The 23,206-nt window shown below is 54.1% G+C and overlaps 1 protein-coding gene across 7 annotated transcripts; it reads right to left on the bottom strand.

Moving 5' to 3' along the window:
• Positions 1–3,348: 3,348 nt before the first annotated feature.
• Cdc42bpg (CDC42 binding protein kinase gamma) lies at positions 3,349–23,206 on the bottom strand. Of its 7 annotated transcripts, none has more exons than XM_087548415.1 (37): positions 22,864–23,206; positions 20,406–20,497; positions 20,241–20,344; positions 19,805–19,900; positions 19,257–19,405; positions 18,538–18,631; positions 18,201–18,401; positions 17,858–18,106; positions 17,380–17,459; positions 16,293–16,390; positions 16,114–16,194; positions 15,809–15,915; positions 15,534–15,713; positions 15,247–15,330; positions 14,983–15,104; positions 14,823–14,898; positions 14,499–14,605; positions 14,308–14,422; positions 13,861–14,009; positions 13,696–13,784; positions 13,408–13,460; positions 13,220–13,318; positions 13,080–13,139; positions 12,724–12,829; positions 12,320–12,453; positions 12,099–12,238; positions 11,923–12,004; positions 10,664–10,880; positions 8,855–8,917; positions 8,160–8,759; positions 7,123–7,220; positions 6,956–7,040; positions 6,719–6,839; positions 6,500–6,617; positions 6,178–6,301; positions 5,976–6,064; positions 3,349–4,462 (listed from the first exon to the last, which is right to left on the bottom strand). In XM_087548415.1, the coding sequence occupies exons 3-37, from the start codon at positions 20,280–20,282 to the stop codon at positions 4,406–4,408; spliced, it is 4,365 nt and encodes a 1,454-aa protein (XP_087404541.1). In that variant the 5' UTR covers positions 20,283–20,344; positions 20,406–20,497; positions 22,864–23,206; the 3' UTR covers positions 3,349–4,405. The 7 variants fall into 7 exon arrangements, with proteins under 7 accessions (XP_087404541.1, XP_087404552.1, XP_087404563.1 ...); XM_087548426.1 differs by having other exon boundaries at positions 5,976–6,061; XM_087548437.1 differs by having other exon boundaries at positions 5,976–6,061; positions 13,220–13,315.

Genomic DNA, 23,206 nt, shown 5'->3' with positions numbered 1-23,206 from the left:
ACCCTCTGTTCTCCAAGGGACAGAAGAGACAGTTTCCAAATAGCCTGGCAGTGTTTGGCATTGTCACTGCACCAGAGTCTCACTAGAACCTCCTGTGAGATAGGATGTGTATTTTGCATGTATATGTGTTTTGCCTGAGTGTCTGTATGTGCACCGTGTGTGATTGTGTGTGTGTGTGTGTGTCTGTCTGTCTGTCTGTCTGTCTGTCTGCTCACAGACATCAGATAAGGCCATAGATGCCCCAGAACAGAGTTATGGATCATTGGGAGCCACCATGCAGGTGCTGGAACAGAGTCTGGTCTCACTCTCTAGCCCACACTGCTCAGGCCCTCTAGTTCTGAGTGGCTCTGCAGGGGTTGGGGATTTAGCTCAGTGGTAGAGCGCTTGCCTACCAAGCGCAAGGCCCTGGGTTCGGTCCCCAGCTCCGAAAAAAAAGAAAAAAGAAGAAAAAAACAAAAAACAAAACAAAAAAAAAAAAAAAAAAAAAAAAAAAAACTGAGTGGCTCTGCAATCTCATTCTCCACCAGATGGTGGCGACCCATCTTCTTGACCTACTTTCCCTCCAGCTTTAAGGATGGCCTGCCCTGGTCCCAGAGTTCAGACCCTACCCTCTGTCTCTGTCTAGCTCAGTCTGGAGGTCTTGATGCTACCCAGTAATGGAAACCCTGGCTAAGAACAAGTAATACACCTGTGAGGCCCTCCCACTCCCTTAGATGCCTTATATGTGCGAGCACTGGAGATGAAGAGGTCCTTAGCAGGTCTTGGATCTACTCCTATCCTCTCCACTGACCATGCTGTCAAGGTGGCCTTCTGCCATCTGCAAACCTGAACTCTTCTTTTTTTTTTTCCAGAGCTGAGGACTGAACCCAGGGCCTTGCGCTTGCTAGGCAAGCGCTCTACCACTGAGCTAAATTCCCAACCCCATAAACCTGAACTCTTAGGGTCTCTGATGGGTTTGTCTAAAAGCAAGAGAAGGAAGGGTAGACACAGAGTAAAAGGAGAGAATTACCTTCAGGCCTTAATTCCTGCTCTGGTATAGCCAAGGTTGTCTTGGGCAGGCCGCAGCTGTCAGGTAGCACAACTGTCTTCCTATGGGCAGTATGGGGTACTATCCCCTTCCTGCTAATATTCTGGGGTACTGCCTATACATCTGTAAGTATTGCAGTAAAATTAAAACAACATGGTTTCCTTTATCCCTCTCTAGGTCCGGCACTGCAGTGCCCCATGACATCTGGCAGACATCTTCATCTCAGGCAGCAAAGCCTCTCACCCGCCCTGCTCCATCCCATATCACACTGCCAAAGGCTGCTCTCTGAGCCTGGCGGCAATCTCTCTACCTGTCTAGTTCCCAAGGCAGGTTGCCACCATGCCAGACATACACATCCCAATTCTGTGGCGGCCCAGTGTCTCCAGCCACCACACACTCTCTTGAATTCAATTAAATTGCCACATGAAAGAACACACAACAAAATAACCTCTGATCCAATCAATAAGATATAATTGCCCACCTAGACATACAAAGCCCTGTGCACATCCATTCCTTAAGAATATTCATAACAGGGCTGGAGAGATGGTTCAGCAGTTAAGAGCACTGACTGCTCTTCCGGAGGTCCTGAGTTCAATTCCCAGCAACCACATGGTGGCTCACAACCATCTGTAATGGGATCTGATGCCCTCTTCTGGTGTGTCTGAGGACAGCTACAGTGTATTCATGTACATTAAATATTTAAAAAAATATTCATAACAACCTGTAAATGTGCAGAGAAATCTTAACATCCGCCTCCATGTTCTCTTGGTTGTCTCCTTTTCTCCACCCCAGCCTCCACCTCCTCTCTAAAGCTTTTCTCCCGCCCATCCTTCCAATGACAGGCCTCATTCTATCTTGTTCCTGCCTTTACCTGCGTAATGACATCATCCTACATGTAAGCATTACCAAACTGTACCCATTTACCCTATTTGAACATGTCATCTGATTCTTTTTTTAAGGCTTATCTATCTATCTATCTATCTATCTATCATCTATCTATCTATCTATCTATCTATCTATCTATCTATCTATCTATCTATCTATCTATCTATCGAGACAGGGCTTCTCTGTGTAGCCCTGGCTGTCCTGGAACTCATTCTGAGGACCAGTTTGGCCTTGAACTTAGAGATCACTTGCCTCTGCCTCCTGAGTGCTGGAAAGACATGCACCACAACCATGGCTAAAAGGTTTATTTTATTTTATGCATATGAGTGTTTGGCCTGCATGTATGTAGGTGCATCATGTGTGTGCCTGGTGCCTGGTATCTGGAAGTCAGGACAACAGATTCCCAGGAACTGTTGTTGTAGGTAGTTATGAAACACCATGTGATTGCCGGGAATTAAACCCAGATCTTTTGGAAGAGCAACCAGTGCCCTTAACCAATGAGGTGTTTCTTCAGCCCCTGTTATCTGCTTCTTCGAGATACAGGTCAGGGGGCTGGGAAGATGGCTCAGTTTGGTAAAATGCTTCTGGGCAAGCACGAGAACATGAGTTTGGTCCCAGGAACACAGGTGAGGAAGCAGGGCATGGCGGTGTTATCTCACAATCCCAGGTCGTCAGAGGGGAAAGATTCTCAGGGTGGATTGGCAGGCCAGCCTATGCTACCAGCTGCAAGGGTAAGGAAAGCTCCCATCACAAGCCAATGGGCTGAGTGTGGCAGCACACATCCTTAGTTCCATCAGAGGCAGGTAGAGCTCACCATGAGTCATTTCGAGCTGATCCTGGTCTACATGCTGAGTTCCAGGATAGCCACCAGAGATATGTAGTTAGGACCCTGTCTCAAAAACAAAGCATAGGATTGGAGAGATGGTTCAGTGGTTAAGAGCACTGACTGCTCTTCCAAAGGACCTGAGTTCAATTCCCAGTCACCACATGGTGGCTCACAACCATCTGATATGGAATTCAATGCTCTCTTCTGGTGTGTCTGAAAACAGCTACAGTGTACTCTAAATATAATAATAGATAAAAAAAAATTTTTTTTGGTTCTTTTTTTTGGAGCTGGGGACCGAACCCAGGGCCTTGTGCTTCCTAGGTAAGCGCTCTACCACTGAGCTAAATCCCCAGCCCCAATAATAGATAAAATTTAAAACAAAACAAAACATAGACAGCAACCAAAACCAACCAATGAACCAAGCAACAACAACAAATCCGCCCAAGATCACGGCTCCTGGAGACCATCCAAAGTTGCCCCCGTGGTCTTGCTGAGGGCGTGCAAATGCACACAGAGGCCAAGCTCTCATCTGTGCACGGTCCCCACCATTCCTCCTCCTTCTACACCCTCATTTTTGCACAGCGAGACAGACCCAGGCGGGGAGGCCAGCAGCTTGTAAAGTTGGCTTTATTGTTTCTTGCCACATCTCGGTGCATCAGAGCCCATCCATCCCGGGACTGTGGCATTCAAAGAGATAAATACTTCTTTCATTCCCTACACTGTAGCAGGGCGAGGTTTAATAAAAATAGCAATATAATAACAATAATAATGACTGTGATCAATATTAAAATGCCCCCTATGTTCCCCTAATACACTTGGTTGAAGCTTCCAGAAAAGGACCCTTCCTGCTGGGAAGGGCCGACGTGTGCCTGGAGATATTTAGTGGTCCCCGAAGGGTGTCTATCTCCCACCAAGAAGCCCTTATAAATACCCTCCCATCCCCTCCCTGCCTAGGAACCATTTTTCCTGGACGGATAACCTAGCAATAGCCCTGCTCTCACTCCTGAGCCCCACCCTAGAGAAAAGCTCCTGGGTCGGGCTTTCCCTGGCTCATTCTCCCTCCTTCCCTTCTGTCTCTCCAGCATCCTCCTCACTACATGCTTTGTCCTTCTCTCCTCTTTCTCAGTTAGCATCCATCTCCTGATTCCATCACTTCCTCCTCTGCTGCCTTTGCTCCCTCACCTCTCCTCTCTCTCTCTCTCTCACTTACCTCACTCTCTCTTTTCAATCCTTTTCTTGTCAACCAGAGCCCAGCCTGACCCTGAGCAGAGACCTCACATGCTCCATCTCGGCCTCAGCCTGGGCCAGGCTGCAGACAAGACACCAGCACACTCCCAAGGACCCGCCCTCCATTCCTCCCCTGACTAACTGCGTCCCTGGCCCTATGAAGCATAGCTTTGGCACAATCTTCCCTGGGCAGTAAAGGCGTGGCACTCCCAGAGGCCAGTGTAGGCTGTGATGGAAGCCCAGGAGAATGGCAGGAATAGGGCCAGGAGCCAGACCCCACTCCTGGGGACCCAGGCGCGCCTTGCTCTTAGCCCTCCACCCAGGCTCTCCCTGAGTCTGAATTTCAACATGTCCCGGACCAGCCGGGTATGGCATCCCTCAAGCTCTTTGCTTCCTCATTCCTTCTGTCTTGGGAATGGGGTGGGCACTGCCAGAGGGCATCAGGGGGAGCCCTCTGACTCAGGATCTGGAGGGAGACTCCGGGGCCGTTCTGAGACCTGGAGGGAAGAACAGGAAGTCAGATGGGAGAAAGGACACAGGTCTCTCTCTCTCATTGTGCCAGTGCCTCCCAGAGGTCTCAAAGGACCCAGCGCTTACAGTAGCAGGACCCTAAAGGAAACTACACTGAAGGTGTGAGGGAGTCCTCAGAGAATCCAGAACTGCAGGGAACAAACCCTGTGTCTTGTTCACTCACTGCATTCCACATTCAGCCCAAACCGTGTTTTACAAAGGCAGAAAAGTGAGAGCTGACCCCAACCACCATGGACCCCACAGCTAACAAAAGACAGGCATGGAAGAAAAAGCAAGGCAAACTGGGTGTAGAGGCACATGCCTGTGACCCCAGCACCTAGAAGGTGGAGGCAGCAGAATCAGGTATTCAAGGCTACATGAGAGCCTTTTTAAAAGGGGAGAGAAAGAAGGGAGGGATGGAGAGAAGGAAAGGGGGGAAGAAGGAAGGAAGGAAGGGAGGAAGGCCACAGCACAGGAGCCAAAACGGTAGAGGATTGTGTTGGTGGCAGTGACACCTGACCACGTCCCCAACTGCTTTAAAGGTCACAGTGGTGGGCAGCCTGGGCATTGAAGGCAGGAAAAGCATTCAAAGGAGAGGGAACAGCAGGAGCGAGAATTTGAGAGTGGACGGTGAGGGTAGCTGGAGGGTGAGTGCCTGTCAGGTCTTTCCGAGACCTCAGACAAAGATTCCCTCCCCATCTTTAGGCTGCATCTCTGAAGGCCAGCCTAGTCTACATATCAAATTCCAGAACAGCCAGGACTAAATAGAGAGACCCTGTCTCAACACCACCCCCTCACCCCCACTCCCGAAAGAACATAGCTCGCTCAGTAACAATGCTTAGCACAATCAACACTCTATGTTTGACCCCAGCACTGCAAAAAAATTTTTTTCTTTCTAGGCCTTGGGAAACGGCTCAGGTAGGAATGTTCAGCAGATGAGCATGATTAGCACACAACCCTGAAAGCTGTAACAGACGAGCCCAGGTAAGAGCTGATGCAGCAGCTCACGTCCATAATCCCAGCACCCCTGTGGGGAGATGGGAATCAGGGTCGGGCGTGGATAGGAGCTGGAAGGCTGTGTATACCGACCAGCCTGGAGCACACGGAACAGAAATGAGAGAACGTGTCTAACAGACAAGGTAAAAGGAAAGCACCAGTTCTAGGAAGTGTCCTCTGGTCTTCAATGTGTGGTGGGGCATGCTGCAGGCGTGTTTGTCCCTGTATTCTTGCACTTGTCACATACAATCCCAAGAGCTCCTCCCATGGGGCATGCCTCCCATGCATCCCACACCGCGAGGTACCATCACCTCACACCTGCCACTGTGACACCTTCAGTGTTCCAGTAGGACCAGCTCAGGGGGCTTGGTCCTCCCTGGTTGGAGCACACAGCTAGGGCTTGGAGAGCCAAGAGTTGCAGATGGGCCCACCTGTCTCAGAAGTGTTTCCCAGAAAGTGCCTAAACTTTGAGTAGGGGAGGGAAAGCCCAACCCACTGGCTTACCTGTATCAGGGATGCTGCAGGGCTCAGGGACCCCTGGGGGCAGGACACGGATTCGCTGGACAGAGATGTCCAAACTTTCCTCTTCACTACTGGCAGTAGGGAGACAGAAGCACAAAATGCCTGGGTCAGATCTAAGGGCTCGGAAGGAGAGGTAAGGTGGAGGGGGCATGCAAGTAAGTGGAGGGTGGAAGGCTGCCCTTACGGGGGTCTGTTTCTCCAGGGAGGCCATCATTGCCCATGGATACTGGACGCCGCAATGCCTCTGAGAAGCTGTGGGGCCGCTGCGGTCCGGAGCTGCGGGTGCCTCTGCTCTTCTGTTCCTGAGCCTGTCAGGGACAGTGAGGAAGGGCTGGGACCATGAAGTGTACACCATGGGAACTCAGTTTCTGGCATGGAAGTACTGAGGTCTGGGTGTTAGAGGGATGAGTCATCTGCCTCAGCAGCCAAGCAGTCAACAGAAGAAACCTGTGATTGGATCAACTACTACAGGGAGTTTTATGATTGGCTCCAGGGTACTCACTCACCCGGGTCCCATCCCTGGGGCCGGGCCTGCCCTCTGTAGGGCCCACGTGCACCAGGTGGTTGAAGTTGGTGGGCGGTGAGATGAACTTGGAGCGCACAAAAGGGTCCTTCAGCATCTCCCTGCAGGCAGAGGGGGTGTAAGGAGCGGGGCTGCAAACCTCACCCCGCCCTCAAGAGTAGAAAGTCCCACCCAGCAGCCACAACGACACCACAGCGAGCACCTGCGCTGCTGCTGCCGCAGCTCGTCAGACACCCGGAAGAAGAAGCGGCGCTTGCTCTTGGTGCGGAACAGCTGGCGCCGGCTGTTGTCCGTGAGGTCGGGAATGTCAAACTCATCCTTCTCTGTGGAAAATCAGGGAGCCAGGGAGGTGCTCACATGTCCCAGCCGGCTGGTGCACAAGCTCGCACTTGTGCATAGGTGAACACACAGAGATGCAGGCAGGCATATACTCCCTCACCTGCTAATGGATTCCTGAGGTAGGTCAGACGGACCTTCTCGGTGCCATAGAGGAGCAAGGAGCCTTCTGGATTTAGGGGTCTTACCTGAGGCAGAAAACACAGAGGTCAGGCCATGTCACCCACCCTGCCCCACCCCACCCGACCCGTGTTCTAGGTTGACCTTCACCTTCTTGAGTGGCACAGTCTGTACCCATTCTGCTCTCCTCACATCAAACACATCAATGGAGTTTTCACTGAACACTGTTAGGTAGGGTGCTGTGTAACCTGTAGGTGGGAAACAGCCTGTACTGTGTAGCCCAGAGCAAGTCAGGCACCTCTCTGAGCCTGTTTCCTCTGTCCCACAGGGAGGCCTGCCCCGCCCAACTCCAGAACAGATGAGATAATAGCCCTCACTACATGCCCACACAGTGGCAAATGCTTGGCATGTTTGTCCTCCCTTAACTCTCCGGCAGCTCCAGGTAGGAGCAGGTACTATAATCACCCCGATCTTGGACATTAAATGAGGTAATGGAAATCTCAGAGCAAAATAATGGTCAAGGTGATACAGCTGGTGAGGGACAGGAGACCCGGCCAGTGGCAATCTGTTACACTTAACCCCAGCCTTACCACAGATGGGCCTCTGCCCATAAAGGACACTGTCCCCTTCCTACCTCCAGCCCATCATATCGGCTACAAGTGACCACACCAACCCATGCCTCTCCTCAGTTCGTTTGTTCATTCTCAGCAAGCATAGCCCCCAGGGCGTGCCTGCCCAGGCGGGCCAGATGAAGGAGCCAGCCCTAGCCTGTTCTTCAGGCCCCAGTGCACAAAAGCAGTCACAAAGCGGATGGCGAGACCCAGAACAGAGGTCTGAACCAAGAGGTGGCATGAGAAGGAGTCAGAGCACAGTAGTGGGGAGGGAGGCAATCAAAGGCAGCGCTCGGGATGTGATGGTCGGTTACAGAGTGGCTAACTGCCCGGCTGGGACTGCCATTCAAGATGGCCAGGTAGAGGGGTTGGGGATTTAGCTCAGTGGTAGAGCGCTTGACTAGGAAGTGCAAGGCCCTGGGTTCGGTCCCCAGCTCCGAAAAAAAGAAAAAAAAAAAAAAGATGGCCAGGTAGAGAACGGAGTGAGGATGGCCCTAAGCAAGCTACTCAGGCCACAATATGGTCACAGGACCCCCAATGCCTGACCCACCCTGCCAGGCCCTCTACCAGCCTTACCCCAGCCAGTGGGTGCCACTGGCCACAGCAGCTCGTGGCTTCGTGACTTGCGGCCAGCGCCATCCACGTAGACGCCAGCAGTGGCGAAGAGCAGCAGAAGCTCGCTGAGGCTGAGCTCCACAGCACCCAGTGCCTCACCCAGGCCCCCACGGGACGCGGGGAGCTCCTCAGCCACCAGGCCGGTTCCCAGCGCTAAGGGCGCAGCCTCATTGAGCAGCGGGTAGAGAGCAAAGGTGCCAGCGGCACCCACACAGAGCCGATCACCCAGCAACCCCAGGCTCTGCACGGGAGCTGGCGCTTGTAGCTCTCGGATGCGGCGCTGCCAGGGCCCTGGTCCTGGGCCCAGCTGGTAACAGAGAACTTGGCGCTTGACTGCCACACAGAGCACTGGAGTCCGGGCCTGTAGGATGCTCCCAGCCACCAAAGCCTGACAGCCTCGGGATTCAGGGATCTTGGCACCTGCCACCTCTGCATTTTCCAGCTCAGACAGGGTGAAGAGGCGCACACTGGGACCACGGCCACAGAGCACGACCAGTAGGCCAGCGGCAGAGCTCACGGTCAACCGCTGCACCCTGCGGCAGTCTCCCACCTGGAAGATGTCTGTGGTGTTGGCAGGAAAGAGGAGCACTGGGTAAGAAGCAGCAGCGGCCTGTGCTGCCCAGGCCCACACTCCCCCAGGCTCAGCCCTCTGGTACCATTGCTGTGAAGATGGATCACAAACAAGCCCTCCTCAGTGCCCAGGGCAAGACGCTCTCGGTCTGATAGAGGAAGAGAGGTCAGAGGTCAGGGACACCTGTCCTCACTGGTCCTTGGTTTCTCTTGAGGCAGTGGGATGGTGACCCACACATTGGCCACCCACCCCATCCTTAGGTCCTTCCTGCTCAGTTTACACTGGTTCTGATGAAGAAGGGCCTTGGTGACCTGGGGTCAGGTTAAGGGCCACTACCTGGAGCTGTGGGATTCTGGGTAAGCCTCACTCTCCTTATACAAACCTCTACCTCTGGTTCCTAACTGACCCGGGCTGTGACCCCTGACTGGGGTACCTGCAAGCTGGAGCTGGCTCAGGGCCTCAGCTGCAGGAGGAAGCCAGAGAGTCCTGTTTCCTGTCCCTTTCCTAGTCGTCAGTTATGGAGGGAGAGCCCTCCCTGAGTGAACCCTGAACAGCTATGCACCTACTCCCTCGCTCACCCGGCTGCCAGGAAGAAAGTAATCAGAGCCTCATTTGTCTTTCTGTGGAGACAGTGTCTTACTCCATCTAGGTTGGCCTACAGTTCACCATGTAGCTAGTTCCAGCTGGCACGAGTGTGATGTAATCCTCCCGGTTGGTTGTTAGTATTGTTTTATTGAAGCAGGATCTCATATAGTCTAGGCTGTACTTGACTCACTATGTAGATGAGACTGGCTTTGAACTCTCATCCTCCTGTAGCTCCCTCTCCAGTGCTGGATTTACAGGTGTGTGTGATACCGCTCCCAAGTCCAACTTGTTTGTGTATGTGTGTTCATTTTTTCCAAAGAATTATTTTATGTGTATATGTGCTTTTCCTGCATGTATGTCTGTGCATCGAGTGTGGGCCTGGTGCCAGTAGAGGACAGAAGAATGTTCTAGTGAGTGCTGGGAATTGAACCCAGGTCCTCTGGAGTAGCAGCCAGTGCTCTTAACCACTGGGACAGCTCCAGCCCGGTTTTTTGGTTAGTTGGTTTAAGCTATTTATTAGCTAAGGGTGATCTGAGCTCCTGATCCTTCTGCTTGTTCCTCCAAGTGCTGGGAATATATGCATGCACCAAGCCATGCCTGGTGCGTTGGGTCTTTTGAGACAAGGTCTCCATATGCAGCTCACCTCAGCTGTCTTTAAAACTCTGAAGCCAGGTTGGGGATTTAGCTCAGTGGTAGAGTGCTTGCCTAGCAAACGCAAGGCCCTGGGTTCGGTCCCCAGCTCCGGAAAAAACAAAACAAAATAAAACAAAACTCTGAAGCCTTCTGCTTCAGCTTCCCAGGTCACCTCTGTTTCTCCTTAAAACTCTGTTCCTTCCACTTACTTGAGAGTCTCTTAGAAAAAGGAAATCCAACTGGGCGTGGTGATATATACCTTTACACACACACACACACACACACACACACACACACACACACACACACACACACACACGCACGCACATACTCTGCATCCATACTTTGGAGGCAGAGGCAGAGGGATCTCTGTGAGTTCCCTGACAGCCAGGGCAATGTAGAGAGATCTTGTCTCAAAAACAAAAACAAAAACAAAACAAAACATCAACAAAAGAAAGAACCAGAACCCACAGGAATGCAGTGTCAAGAAGTCAGGCTGTGCTGACCCCGGCCCACCACATGGCAGTGCAGTGAAGAGGGCCAAGATTCACTTATGCAAGGTGGAGCCCACAGCTTGTAGCTGAGAGAATGGTTACTGCATTTGTGACTCGTCTGGGCCGGTGTCTCCCTAAGGCCTGACCTTCCCCTTGTGACAGCCCTGCAGCACACGACTTACCAATGATAGCAGCACAGAGCGTATGAGGCAGCAGCGGCAGTCCATTGTCATAGGCCTCCTTGAGTGTGTACACTGGTCGGGGCCTTGGGCGTGCGTCCAGGAGCAGCCGCTGCAGCTCACTTAGCACCTGAAGCCAACGCTCCCGCTCCCCCTCGTTCTCTGCCAGCAGCAGCACAGTACATGTGGATGGTGGCACTGTCAGCTGGGAGGCTGTCACCTGTGGACAGGGAGTCAGACTGGAGGACTCCAACCAAGAGGCAGCCAGCCATATGTCCACCTTTCATCCTTTACCTACTGAGGTTTGCCAGGTCGACTGCCAGCTAGCTAGCTGTAGTGCTAGGCAGGGAGCAGGCCAGACATGGTGCCAGACAAGCAGAGGCAATGCCTGAGCCTAGTGACGGGCACCATAACAGGAAAGAGAAGCATTGCAGGAATGCAGACAGAATCCCTGAAGCAGGCCAAGAGGGCAAGGGTAACTGCCGAGAGGACAAGTCCACCACCCGGTGTTAGTGAACCTGGGGACAAGGTACTGGGCCTGAGGGTGCTGGCAATTCTGTCCAGAGGGATGAGAGTGAGGAGGAGTTACACATGAACGCAAGGCTAGAAGGAACAAGGCATGGCCAGAGTAGTTACGGACTCCAGGGTTGAGGGCGGAAGATGTCTGCAGGCTCGAATGCTAGGTGGCTCAGGGTATTGTTTGAGAGCCTCCTGATGGTACTGGGAAGCCATCCAAGGGTTTGTTTGTTTTTTAAAATTTTTTTTAAAGATTTATTTATTCATTTATTATATATAAGTACACTGTTGCTGTCTTCAGACACACCAGAAGAGGGCATCCGATCTCTTTACAGATTGTTGTGAGCCATGTGGTTGCTGGGAATTGAACTCAGGACCTCTGGAAGAGCAGTCAGTGCTCTTAACCACTGAGCCATCTCTCCAGCCCCATCCAAGGGGTTTTTTTTTGTTTTTGTTTTTTTTTTTCTTTTCTTTTTTTCCGGAGCTGGGGACCGAACCCAGGGCTTTGCGCTTGCTAGGCAAGCGCTCTACCACTGAGTTAAATCCCCAAACCCCATCCAAGGGTTTTTAAACAAAGCAGGAAATAGTCAGATTGCTGTGTGGCAAACTCATGGTGGCTATGGATGGACAGCATGTGGCAGTGAGGTGGCTGGCAGAGGGGACAGAGAGGAGATACAGCAATAACCAAGACAGGGTCAGCACAGGGAGAGAGATGGAGGCTGGGTCCTCCTGCTCTGAGCGCTCACCCTAAAGATGCGTGGCAGGTCCTTGGATTGGGCATGGATGACATCTGGAGCTAAGACAGGGGTGGCTGAGAACTGGGGATCCCTAGGAGGTACAAAGGACACATGAGATACCATACGACTCCTGAATGAACTTCTCAATACCCATGACTCGTCCTGTGTCACTGCCTGGCACTTACCTCAGATCCAAGGCCTGCAGGAGGACCCCACTGGCCATGCTGCCTCGAGGGTCAGGAGCGTCAAACAACAACAGGCGGGAGTCACTGAGAGCAGCATACACCCTCTGCCAACCCCGACGGACACCTGAAGGCCGAGGCACCTGATGGGAAGACAGGCATGGAGGGCTGCACGGGTCCTCGGCTCCCACACACATCCTCCTCAGCCCTCAGCCACAGCTCACCGACAGGAAGCCCTCATAGGCAGTGCCTGTGCCTGTTTCCGGGTGCACCCCCAGGGCTGTGCGGAGGAGTTCAGGGGGCACAGGGCAGGGTGGGGCTTGGGTCGCACAAGCTGAGTGGCAGAAGTAGCCACAGGCTGTGGAGAGATGGAGAATTGTGGAGGGATGAAGCAGGTCAGGCAGCCTGAGCCTTCCCAGACAGATCCCTTGGGGACTCAGGAGACCTGCCGGTCAGGTCACCATCACCAGGTCAGGTCACCCATCACCACTGAGAGAGAAAGGAGAAACTAAATAGGGAATTGACTAAGAGACATGGGTGCTGTCAGGTTGAGAACAGCCAGGGTGTGTTAGGGTCATGCCCAGGGGTTATGGTGAGAGGGGAGAGCCTGAAGGAGAAAGGTTCTTACTGTCACAGCCCAGGCCCTGGCGGCCCAGGCCCAACATCAGCGAGGTGCAGTGGAGACACTTGGTAGGGGATGGAAAACTCCGGGGACGCAGTGTGTGAGAACCAGGCTGTGAAGGAGCACACACTGTCAATATGCTTCAGTGCCTCCCAGCACCCTGTGCACCGTTCCAAAGAGCCAGGTGACCAAGAGGCTGTCAGTCTGCAGTGTCAACTCTGAGTGCCTGGGAGGCCATGTCAGAAAACCAGCACCAGCTCCACCCTCAGCATGGCCTGAGAGGGTCCCACAGGGTCCCTGAGGGACTGTGGGGAAGGGCTGAATAGGTCGGTATCCCACTCCCTGCCCCTCTGCCCACTGACCTTAGCAGGAGGACCCTCTGCAGGGGTAGGGTTGGCAGCAGGCACCCTGGGGAACACACTCTGCAGAAAGTGAATGAGCAAGTGAGCAGGGAATGGGCCCAGAACCCAGCTCCAGCCTGAGGACTTGCCCCAGTCCTCACCCCCATGCGCAAACTGCGGCGGCCCTCTGGCCTCAGCTCTGCTTCTGCTCCAGACCGGGGGGACTCTCCTGAATTGCCAGGGTCCTTGGCAGAATCCTTCTGGGGATGAGTGAAGATGGAAGAAAGTCAGGGCCGTCATGTTTCTCACCAGGACTCCTCCCTAACTAGTCCCTCTACCTGGATCTTACCTCTGTGTTCCAGAAGGACAGGAGAGGGATGAGGGAGGTACAGGGCTTGGCATCTGTAGACAGAGGGTAAAAGTAACTGAGGTTGTTGCCCTGGGACTAAGTCTCCACCTCAGGAGGATGCAGGTACGTCCACAGGTGGGGTCTGGGCAAGTGTGGCACAGAGCAGTTCAGTAAGTGGTGAGTGACAAATAGGTCCTTTGTGGGAGGGGCAGATCTCTCTCATCTAGGCCTAGCAATCATGGGAACTCCCGAGTATTCATGGGGATTGACTCCAGGGTAGGCACTCACCCCCTGGTCCTCGAGCTTGAAGTTCCTCCCGGAGCTCAGCCACCTCCTGCTGCAGGGCCTGGTTTTGCTTCTCAGCCTCTTGAAGGCGGCTGGGGGAAGAGGGCAATGGCTCACCACAGGCCTCTGAATGAACTCCACTCCTGTAGTATCTGACCATGCCCTCACCGTTCAGCCTGCCGCTGGGCCTCCTGCACCTGCGTCAGCTGCTCCTGCAGACCCTGCTTGGCACGGATCTCAGCTTCCAGTGCTGACTGAAGCTCAAGCCGGGCTGAGGCCTCCATCTTCTGCAGCCTCCGAGCCTTCCACTGGTGGTCCTGGGAGCAACCAAGGATATCCCTGTAAGATGCTCTCCAGGCCTGACAGCTTCAGACACTTCCTCCCTCCTTCCCACTGAAGCAAATGCCTCCTATGTCACCTGGCCAGACTCAGAGACCTATCTCTCCTCATCCCTTAGCATAAACTGGGAGTTTGGGGGTGACAACATGGCTCAAAGGCAGAGGTATGCTGCCAAACCTGGCAACCTGAGTTCAATCCCTGGGGACCCACACGGTAGAACCCACATGTGGTTCTCATATGTACACACATGCCACGACTCACAAGCACAGGGCTCACCAGAGGCCGGGTAGGGAGTGTTTGGGTGCCCACATTCCTCAAGGACTCCAGCTCCTCGGCCATCTTAGTAGCCAAGGCCTGCAGGTAGCCTCTCGAGACCTTCTCGTCATTCACCCTGAATAGGAATGGGCTGTGTGTCATGTCTGGGTCCTCAGCCATGTCCAGGCCCCACCAGGTACCATGGTACCTACCAGCTGAGGATGTCAGCAATCTGCGCCTCCCAGTTGCTCTCACTCTCACGCCGCTCACCTTCCAGACGCTGTCTGCTCTGTAGCTCCAGGTCCAGCTCCTCTGCCAACTGCGGCCACAGGGGACGGTGGGCTCGGTCCCCAGTGGCCCTCGCAGCCTGGATGTCTTCCAGTTGCCACCCCCCGTTGGGCTCCCCACAGGTCACCTACCATCCTGAACTCTGCAGAGACCCGCATGCTACAGTGTATCCAGCAGCTGGGACCCTGGAGCTCTGCCCTGACCCTGCTGGCACCCAGCCTGTCCCCTTGTCTCTCTACCCTTCTCACCCGTTCCTGCTCCCGGCTCAGCCGCTGGTTTTCCTCCTGCAGTCGGCACAGAACCTCCTCTTTCCCAACATTGACCCTGGGGAGGAAAGGTGAGGAGACAGAGTTGACTCCCAGCCCAGTGCTGCCCTGTCCCCTCCTGGCTGCCCTACCATGCACTCACCCTTGGCTGCAGGCGCACTCCAGCTGCTCCCTCAGAGCAGCCACCTCCTTCCTCAGCTGGGCCTCTTGAGACTGACCCTCAGGAGATCCTATGCCGTTGGTCTCAGGGGCTGCATGAACGGTCTTGACAATGTGGAGAGGGGGAAAGGCAGGTGTTTGTGAAGCCATGGTCCACCCCACTCTGGGACAAGGGTCTGCTCCTAGGACTCTAAGGTGGAGAGTCTAAGGGAGAGTGTCTCCTGCCAAGGGCCTGAAGCATCCATACCTTGGCCTGTGAAGAAGAGTCTTGTTTACATTGTCCCTGGAGCTGTGTCACCTCCTGACTCAGGGTGTTCACCTGGCCTTCAAGCTGTGATGGGGCAAGGGACAAGGTAACGCCAACCCTGTCCATTTATCCCTCTTCATATCATTCTGACAGACTCAGACTCATCCAGCAGCAAACCCAAGTGCCTGTCTCACCGCCAGGCCCTGTCCAATGTAACCAGCCACAGCGGGTGCTAGAGACATGGATTCCCAACACTTGCTGCTCCCCTTCCCACTATCATCACCAACCTCTCTCCGGACAACCCAGGCTTCCTCCAGCTGGGAGTTCAGGGCCTGGATCTGACTGGCTGCAGCTGCCTCTCTCTCTTGGGCTTCCCACAGCCTCTGTAGGAATTCTTCCTGTCGGTTCTGGGCTTGGCACAGTTCAGCATCCCGCACTTGCAATGCTGCCTGAGCTTCAGCCAGCTCCTGAGGACCAGGGTAAGCAGGACAAAGCCGAGTCGGGGCGCTGACCTCAGGGACATGGAACCCTAGGTCACTCACTCACTTCACCTAGTGCTCACCTGCTGGAGGCGGTCCTTCTCCTGTTGTAGTTGGATGTCTGGGGCTGGGCTTCTAACATGGAGGCCATCAGCCTGTGAGAGTGAGGCCTTGCTGTCCCTCAGTGTCTCTGTTGGAAATAGTCATTGAGACTCGCACACAGAACAACTCCACGTCAGTCAGGCACTCTGTGTACAGGATCTCAGAGACCTTTCTCCACAGCCAGGGAGAGGGTCTCTTCCCCACAATCACACAGCATACACAGAGCAGGAGGCAGGGCTGGGACCCAGGAGGGATCTAAGCTGGTCTAGGAACAGGAAAGTGATACCTGTCAGTTTCTCCTGAAGAACCTGTACTTCTTTCTGCAGTCGCACCAGCTCCTGGGGTTGTAATGAGCTATGCAGGGCCTCTGGCAGGAGAAGGGCCACTGGGTGAGTAGTCAGACCCGTAGCAATCTACCCCTCAGCCTGGCCTGGCAGGCTCAGCCTTGCCCAGCTGCCCCCGTACCTTGACACTTCTGGCTGAGCTCCACTTTCATCTGCTCCACACCGTGGGGCTTCCACTCTGGGGTAGCCATTAGCTCAGAGCTCTTGTCATCAGTGAGGCTGAGAGGGGACAAAGGAACACAGTTGACACCATCCATCCAAGAAACACCCAGGTGCATCTCTCCAGACGCAGATCCCAGGCTCTAGGCTGACAAGAGACCCATTAGATCACAACCTGCCTTTGGGGCTGTACAAATGACCTTGGACAGCAATGGGTAATATCTGAACTGCAGTTTTCTAACAGGAAAATGGAGGTATCAATGAGACCTTGCCCAGCAGTGGACTGCACACCTTTAATCCCAGCACTCTGGAGGCAGAGGCAGGTGATCTCTGAATTCAAGGCCAGCCTGGTCTATAGATCAAGTTCTAGGACAGACAGCAGGGTTATACATGGAAGCCCTGTCTCTAAAACCCAACCAAGCAACCAACCAACAAGGCTCATGTGAAGGCTCAGCAGGGGCCAGTGGGCTCCATCAGCTGCTGAAGGATGCCTCTTGCCAAGCCTGAGCCCCTGGTTCCATCCCTGGGACCCACAAGGTGGAAGGAGAGAACTGACCGACTTCTGAAAGTTGTTCTCTGCCCTCTACAAGTGCACTGTGGTACATCGTGCCCATATGCATAGAGGTTTATTAAGCAAATAAATTAAGTAACGTAAAGAAAGAGGTCAAACAAGGTGAGATGAGCCTGCTGCCCCACACCCAACAGCGATGGTCCTCGGGATTCCCTGTCAGAGCATGCCTTCACCTGTGCCTCTCCTGGGTCTCAGGACAACCAAGGTATTTGAGGCTCCCACCCATTTTACAGAGGCCAGTCAGGCTGAACAGGAGAGGCTGTTCATAGCCTTTGCTATGATCTAGTGCATTTAACAGTCTGTCACAAGGTATAGCCACGTGTCCCAGGGGCATAGCCGCCCATGACTTTGGTTTACCCTAAGGACAGAGAACTGAGGAGTGACCATCAAATGCTGAAGCCACTTTGTCCCTTCCCTCAGGGCTGTAATAGGCCACACATGTTCCTAGTTTCCGGCCAGGTATGAGGACCAGACTCACCTGCCTGAGGTATAAGTGAAGCCTACAAATGGCAGGTGGTGGCCTGAGAAGGCCCCGTGGGAGGACGGTGGCAGCGTCTCCTATAGAAGTAGGAAGGAGAGTCAGAGCCACAAACCAAGTGAGAACCAGAAGAGACCCATGAGGGCATTTACTTGGGTATATACCTGGGGAATAACAGCCCCGATCAAAAGGGACCACAACTCCCATGAACCTTTGAATTCAAGGTCTCCAAGAGGCTGCAGGGAATGCCCTTCTATAGGTGAACTCTGGTTAATAGGATAACAACTAAGGTCAAACGGCTTTCACTTGGTACAATCCAACACGCAGGTGAGCCAGCCACAGTTAGTCAGCCTTAACTCTCATGAGCCTCAGGGCTCCAGAGGCCGCAGCCTTTCAACTGCTTTAGGAAACATCTGGACTAGGTTCACATAGCTCAGAGGGTCAAGCCAAGCCTCTTACAGAGACATCTGTCACTCACTGGACGGTTGAGGGTATCATCATCCACATCGAAGTTGGAGGTATCCACCGGCCCGCGAAGCTCAGGGATGTAGGGTGCTGTGCTGGTTGCAAGTCTCTCCCAATCAACCCCTTCAAAGAACGGGTGGCTCCGGAAGTCGTCCAGTCCACCGCGGCCCAGCCGCTCCTCCTGACGGCACAGCAGCTGCCGGATCAGGGCCTGGGCACTAGCAGGCACGTCATCTACATCAGAGGGGAACTGGAGGTGGTCCTGTGGATCAAAGGAGGGCACAGGTCAGTCTGAAGCCCAGTTGATCTGAAGTTGCCCGCAATCACACAATATAGAGTCCCAGAGCCAGTCAGACCTCGTGGTTCATGATCTTGCCGTAGGTTTCTACCAGAGACTCTGCATAAAAGGGTGTTTCCCCAAAGAGCAGCTCGTAGGCGCAGACTCCCAGGGACCACCAGTCACACTGTGGGCCGTAGTGGCCCTTGCCTTCCTCCATGGCCTGTAGGATCTCAGGAGAGATGTAGTCCGGGGTCCCAACTGCGACTGATGAATCCACCTGGGTCAGGGGTGTTGGTGCCATGAGGCCATGGGACTGGACCCAGCACCCTACTCTCCAGGTACCCCCTACCTGGAACCTGCTGTCCCTGCACTTGGCCCGTATCCTCAGCTCCAATTCTAGGCGGGCTCCTTACCATGCCATTGTTGTTGAGACGCAGGCAGGAGCCAAAGTCTGCCAGGCGGATGTGGCCATTCATGTCCAGCAGGATGTTGTCAGGCTTGACATCCCTGAAGGGAGGTGAAAGAATGGAGGGCTTCATATGTGTGTTCAGACATGAGCCTGTGTGCATGCTTGTACATGCTCCTGTCCTGTGTGCATGCTCACACATGTTCCTGTCCTATGCACATGCTCATACATGTTCCTGTGCGTGTACATGCTCACACATGCTCCTGTCCTATGCACATGCTCATACATGTTCCTGTCTTATGTACATGCTCAAACATGTTCCTGTATTATGTACATACTCACACATGCTCCTGTGTATGTACATGCTCACAAAATCTCCTCTGTGTGTGCATGCTCATACATGTTCCTGTCCTATGTACATGCTCATACAATCTCCTGTGTGTACATGCTCATACATGTCTTTGTGTGTGTGCATATGGGAGTCAGTGAAAGCAACTATTGATTCTAGGGGCTGCAAGGTGCACTGTAGGGGATGCAGGAGTCAGATGTCCCCTAAATGGGTAACAAATACACCACTCTTCTGCCACCATGAATTGGGTGGGTTTGAGGCAGGGGCTTACCTGCTCTGAGCTCTGACTTCCTCAACTTTAAGATAGGCACACTGGCAAGCCCTAGCAGAGGGCTTTAGGGAGGAAGACTGGGAAGTGACAGAGCTTGGGGCCCCACCTGTGGACATAGCCCAGCTGGTGCAGAGAGTGGATGGCCAGAACCATCTCAGCCAGATAGAACTGGGCCAGCTCAGGTGGGAGGCGATCCTCGAAGCGGCTCAGCAGTGTGAGGAGGTCCCCGCCAGCGTAGTAGTCCATCACCAGGTACTGAAGGGCAGTATGGAGAGCCAAGAGTCAGACTCAGAATGAGGACACCTGTTGACCTCACATTAGTTCTTGGGGGACTCTGAGAAGGAGGGCTGAGCAGCGCCCCTGGGGACTCACAGTGGCTCTCTCTCTCTCTCTTTTTTTGGAGAGAGAGAGGGTCTTCCAATGACGCTCTAGCTGTCCTGGAACTCACTATGTAGAACTGGCTATCCTTGAACTCACAGAGATCTGCCTGCCTCTTCCTCCCAAGAGCTGGAATTAAAAGGTGTATCCCACCATGCCCAGGAGGTGGCGGCTCTTAAGCAGAGCTGAGGAAGGAGGGATAGGGCCAGGAAATGGTGGAAGAGCATCCCTTTCTTTTATCCCTAGCAAGGCTCCTTCCCCACCCAAGGGCCTCACCAGGTACTCCTCATCTTGGAAGGCGTAGTGCAGAGCAGTCACCCAGCGGCTATCTCCCTTCACTAGAACATCTCGCTCCTCCCGGAAACAGGCCGTCTGCAGCAGGTTTGGAGAACAGGGGTATAATGGGATCAGCTCCCAGGATCCCCCATTACCAGCTCAGGGAATGGAGGATTCAAAAGCTCAGAGGCACTGATCAAAGGAACAGCTCTGCTCAACCCCAGGCCTTGGATGAACTTGAACCCAGGCTTCCCGGTAGTGGGCCTCAGTATTTTCATAAAAAGAATGGGGACGATCCCTTCATCTTAAGTAAAGTTCACTGGGAAGGGTAGGGACGGGTGACTATTGAGAGTGGCATCTGTGCCCCACCCCTTCCTCTGGCAGCACGCATACCTCCACCTACCCATTGGCAGGGTACACTTGACCCCTAACTGACCTCAGCCCTCTTCAGCATCTCCCACTTATGCAGCATCTTCATGGCAAAAATCTGGCCACTGTCCCTCTGCCTCACCACAGCAACCTGAGGGAATGAAGCAAGGCCTGGTTTAGACCAAATCAAGTGCAAGGCCCCTCCTCCTCACCCACCCCAAGACTGACTTACCTCCCCAAAGGCCCCTCTGCCAATCACCTTCAAGATCTCAAAGTCATCTCTCTGTAAACGCAGCTCTTTCACTTTTGTTACAAAGGGGCCAGCTGAGGGGACAGAGTGGACAGCGTTTTTTCCTTGCAACCTCCCATGAGATTAGGACAGGGGTGACTTTCCCAGAGACAACCCAGCCAAGGGACAGATCAGAAGCAGGCCTGTTTGGTCATGATACGAGCTTGGTAAGGGTCCTGACTCAGTGGGCCACCTGGCCTCAGAACCTCCCTGGGCACCTGCTCTAGATTCCAGGTAGCCTCTATCTGAGGCACAGAGGGACCTTGTGGTCTTCTTTAGCCAGGGGCTTAATCCTGACAGCCAGGTCACCCTGGAGGCAATAAAGATACCACTCTCACCCCTAGTTGACAGCCTTTGACCCCACAAGGCCAGCCCAGGGGCCTATCTGGGAAACTGGATAGGTGACATTCTTTGTCCCCAGAAAGGCTTCTCTGCCATCCAGGAACTGTGGGCCTGGGTCTGGGGACCCTGTAGGCACAAAGCAATCTGGCCGGAGGCAAGGCCTGGGGCAGCCCCTGAGGGCAGGGAGGACAGTTTCTGCAGTGCTCCAGAAAGACAGGCTCTGCGTTGCCCAAGTGGGGCCCCTGGGTCAGGAGCAGATACCAGTCTGCTCAGGTACTCACAAGACACACAAACAGGGCCAAAAGCTTCACCTGGTGCCCAGTGCCAGCACCTGAGGGTGTGAGCACACAGGATTCCTTCCAGGCTTGATAGCCCTGCCACTTGGAGCCCTGCCTCCCTCTCTGGATGGGGCTTTCACACAGGCAGGAACCTCCTCCTCCATCACAGTCTATCCGCCTGCCCCACCACCACCTCCACAAGGGCCATGTCCGGCCACTCCCAGGCTCTCCCCACAACTGGAGTGGTCTTAGGCCAGGGAACAGGCACTGAGTCTTGGGGGACATCAATGGTCTGGCACCTTGCCTCAGTTTCCCCCTGCCAGAAGGTAAACTCCCTGCCAGCTGGGCGGGCCTGTGGGTGGGACAGAGAGCTGCTCCACAGGTTTATCAGGCAGAACCCCCACAGTGGGGGAGGTGTGGAAACCGAGCACAGAAATTAATTGTCTCTTCCCAGGTTTATGCACCGAGCTAGGGAGGAGCAGCCACCAGCCTGTAGAGCTTCGAGGTGACTGTGAGGGGACCACCAGCCACGTAGGCCAAACTTGGTGCCCAGATCAATCTCCTAGACAGGATGCCCGGTACCTTTGTCTTGCCAGAAGGGGTAGGGGCTCTGGGCAGGAGCAGGGACAAGTTGGGGCAGGAGAGGCGTGAGTCACGCCCGGCCTTGGAGTTACCTCGGGAGATGTCAACAGACGTCCCCTATGTTGGGGTCCTAATCAGAGGCTCCAGAGGCAGGCAGGGAGAAACACACATATGTGTAAACACATACGCACGCACACACACACACACACACACACACACGCATACCGCATGCATACACACAGGTACAGTGTCATGTGGGAGTGATGACAAATCAGACACATGTATAACACATAAGAGTCACAGAGAAACAGGCAGGCAACGGGGGCAGGGCCCTTTCACTGCTCTCACCCCAGAAAGAAATGGCAGGACTGGATGGCAGACCCCCAACCATACTACGTCAAGCCTTGTGCCTGCCCATAGCTCAGGAGGGCCAGGAACTTTGATTGCCTACTGGGCAAACACCCCACTCTCCAGGCCCAATTCCTATGCCCTCCCCACCAAGCCTGGCTAGGTGTGTCCAGGAAACCCTTGTGCTGGTACCAGTGCCCACAATGGGCTTAGGGTCACCCTAGGTCAGTCATTCCCAGGGATTCAGATGAATCAAATAGGAAAGGGTGCAGATCTACTTCTAATGAGACCCCAAGTCATCCAAAGGGGCTGAGGGTGGTTCTTAGTCCCGGCTAGAGATTGAAGGAAATTTGCCTGCAAGGTGAAGGACGAGGATTTGTGCGTGTCTGTGACTGAGCTAGACAGGTGAGAGGGGTCCCAGAAAAAAAGTGCCCATCCCTTGAAGAACGATGGAATTGAGAAAGTCTGTATGTTTGTTTATGTGACACAAAACGGGTGTCCACTTGAATGTATGTTCTGGGTGTGACGTGTGACCAAGGAATCCTGTAGGTGACCGTTGTGAAAGATGTGTATTGGCAACATGTCTGGGGTCTGTAGCTGGGAATGAAATGAGAGTATGTGTGAAGTGTGCATTGTGTACTTGGCTCTGTATCTGGGAGTTTGAAGTAAGGTGCAAGTGAGTGAGCACGCCGTGGAGTCCGATGGCAAGCGTTAGATACAGCGCAAGGACTTAGTGCATCTTCAGGAGGAAGTTTCTGGAGTATGCCATTCCCGGGAAAAGGTCTGGGGGCACAGAGCTCCAGGCGTTGTCCCTCCAGCCTCCCTTCCCGGGTGTTGCCCTGACCACTCACCCCAGCTCAGAAACTGCGCCACGTTACGCTCCCGGCGCAGGGGGGCGCTGCTGAGCTCCTGGTGCACCCCCAGCAGCAAATCCAGGAGGCCGTCGAGCCCCGGGCTGCCACCAGCCTCGCCCCGTACCAACTGCTCCAGCGCACGCAGCCGCTGCTCCATGGCTGCGGCTGGAGCCCCGTAACCCGGGCTAGAGCCAGGCCGCCCGCATGCCCCGTCCGTCCGTCCGGCGGTCGGTCCGTGGTTCCGCAGCTCGTCCTGCTCGGCTTCCCCCCTCCCTCCCGCCCTCCCCGCTGTCACCTTCCTCCGTCGACACCCGCGCTCCTTCACCTGGCCGCCCGCCCC

Source organism: Rattus norvegicus, chromosome 1 (genome assembly GCF_021556685.1).
Source record: "Rattus norvegicus strain SHRSP/BbbUtx chromosome 1, alternate assembly SHRSP_T2T, whole genome shotgun sequence".
NCBI classification, from domain to species: Eukaryota; Metazoa; Chordata; class Mammalia; order Rodentia; family Muridae; genus Rattus; species Rattus norvegicus.
This window is presented reverse-complemented; position numbering and strand designations above follow the sequence as displayed.

Excerpts from the sequence above, each read along its gene's own strand:
- Cdc42bpg (NM_001437536.1), bottom strand. The coding sequence starts at position 23,023 with ATGGAGCAGCGGCTGCGTGCGCTGGAGCAGTTGGTACGGGGCGAGGCT. Across the intron at positions 16,195-16,292 it reads GCTCAGCCAGAAGTGTCAAG|AGGCCCTGCATAGCTCATTA; the intron begins GTACGGGGGCAG and ends TTCTCCTGCCAG. Across the intron at positions 6,618-6,718 it reads CTGCGGCAGCAGCAGCGCAG|GGAGATGCTGAAGGACCCTT; the intron begins GTGCTCGCTGTG and ends CTCTGCCTGCAG.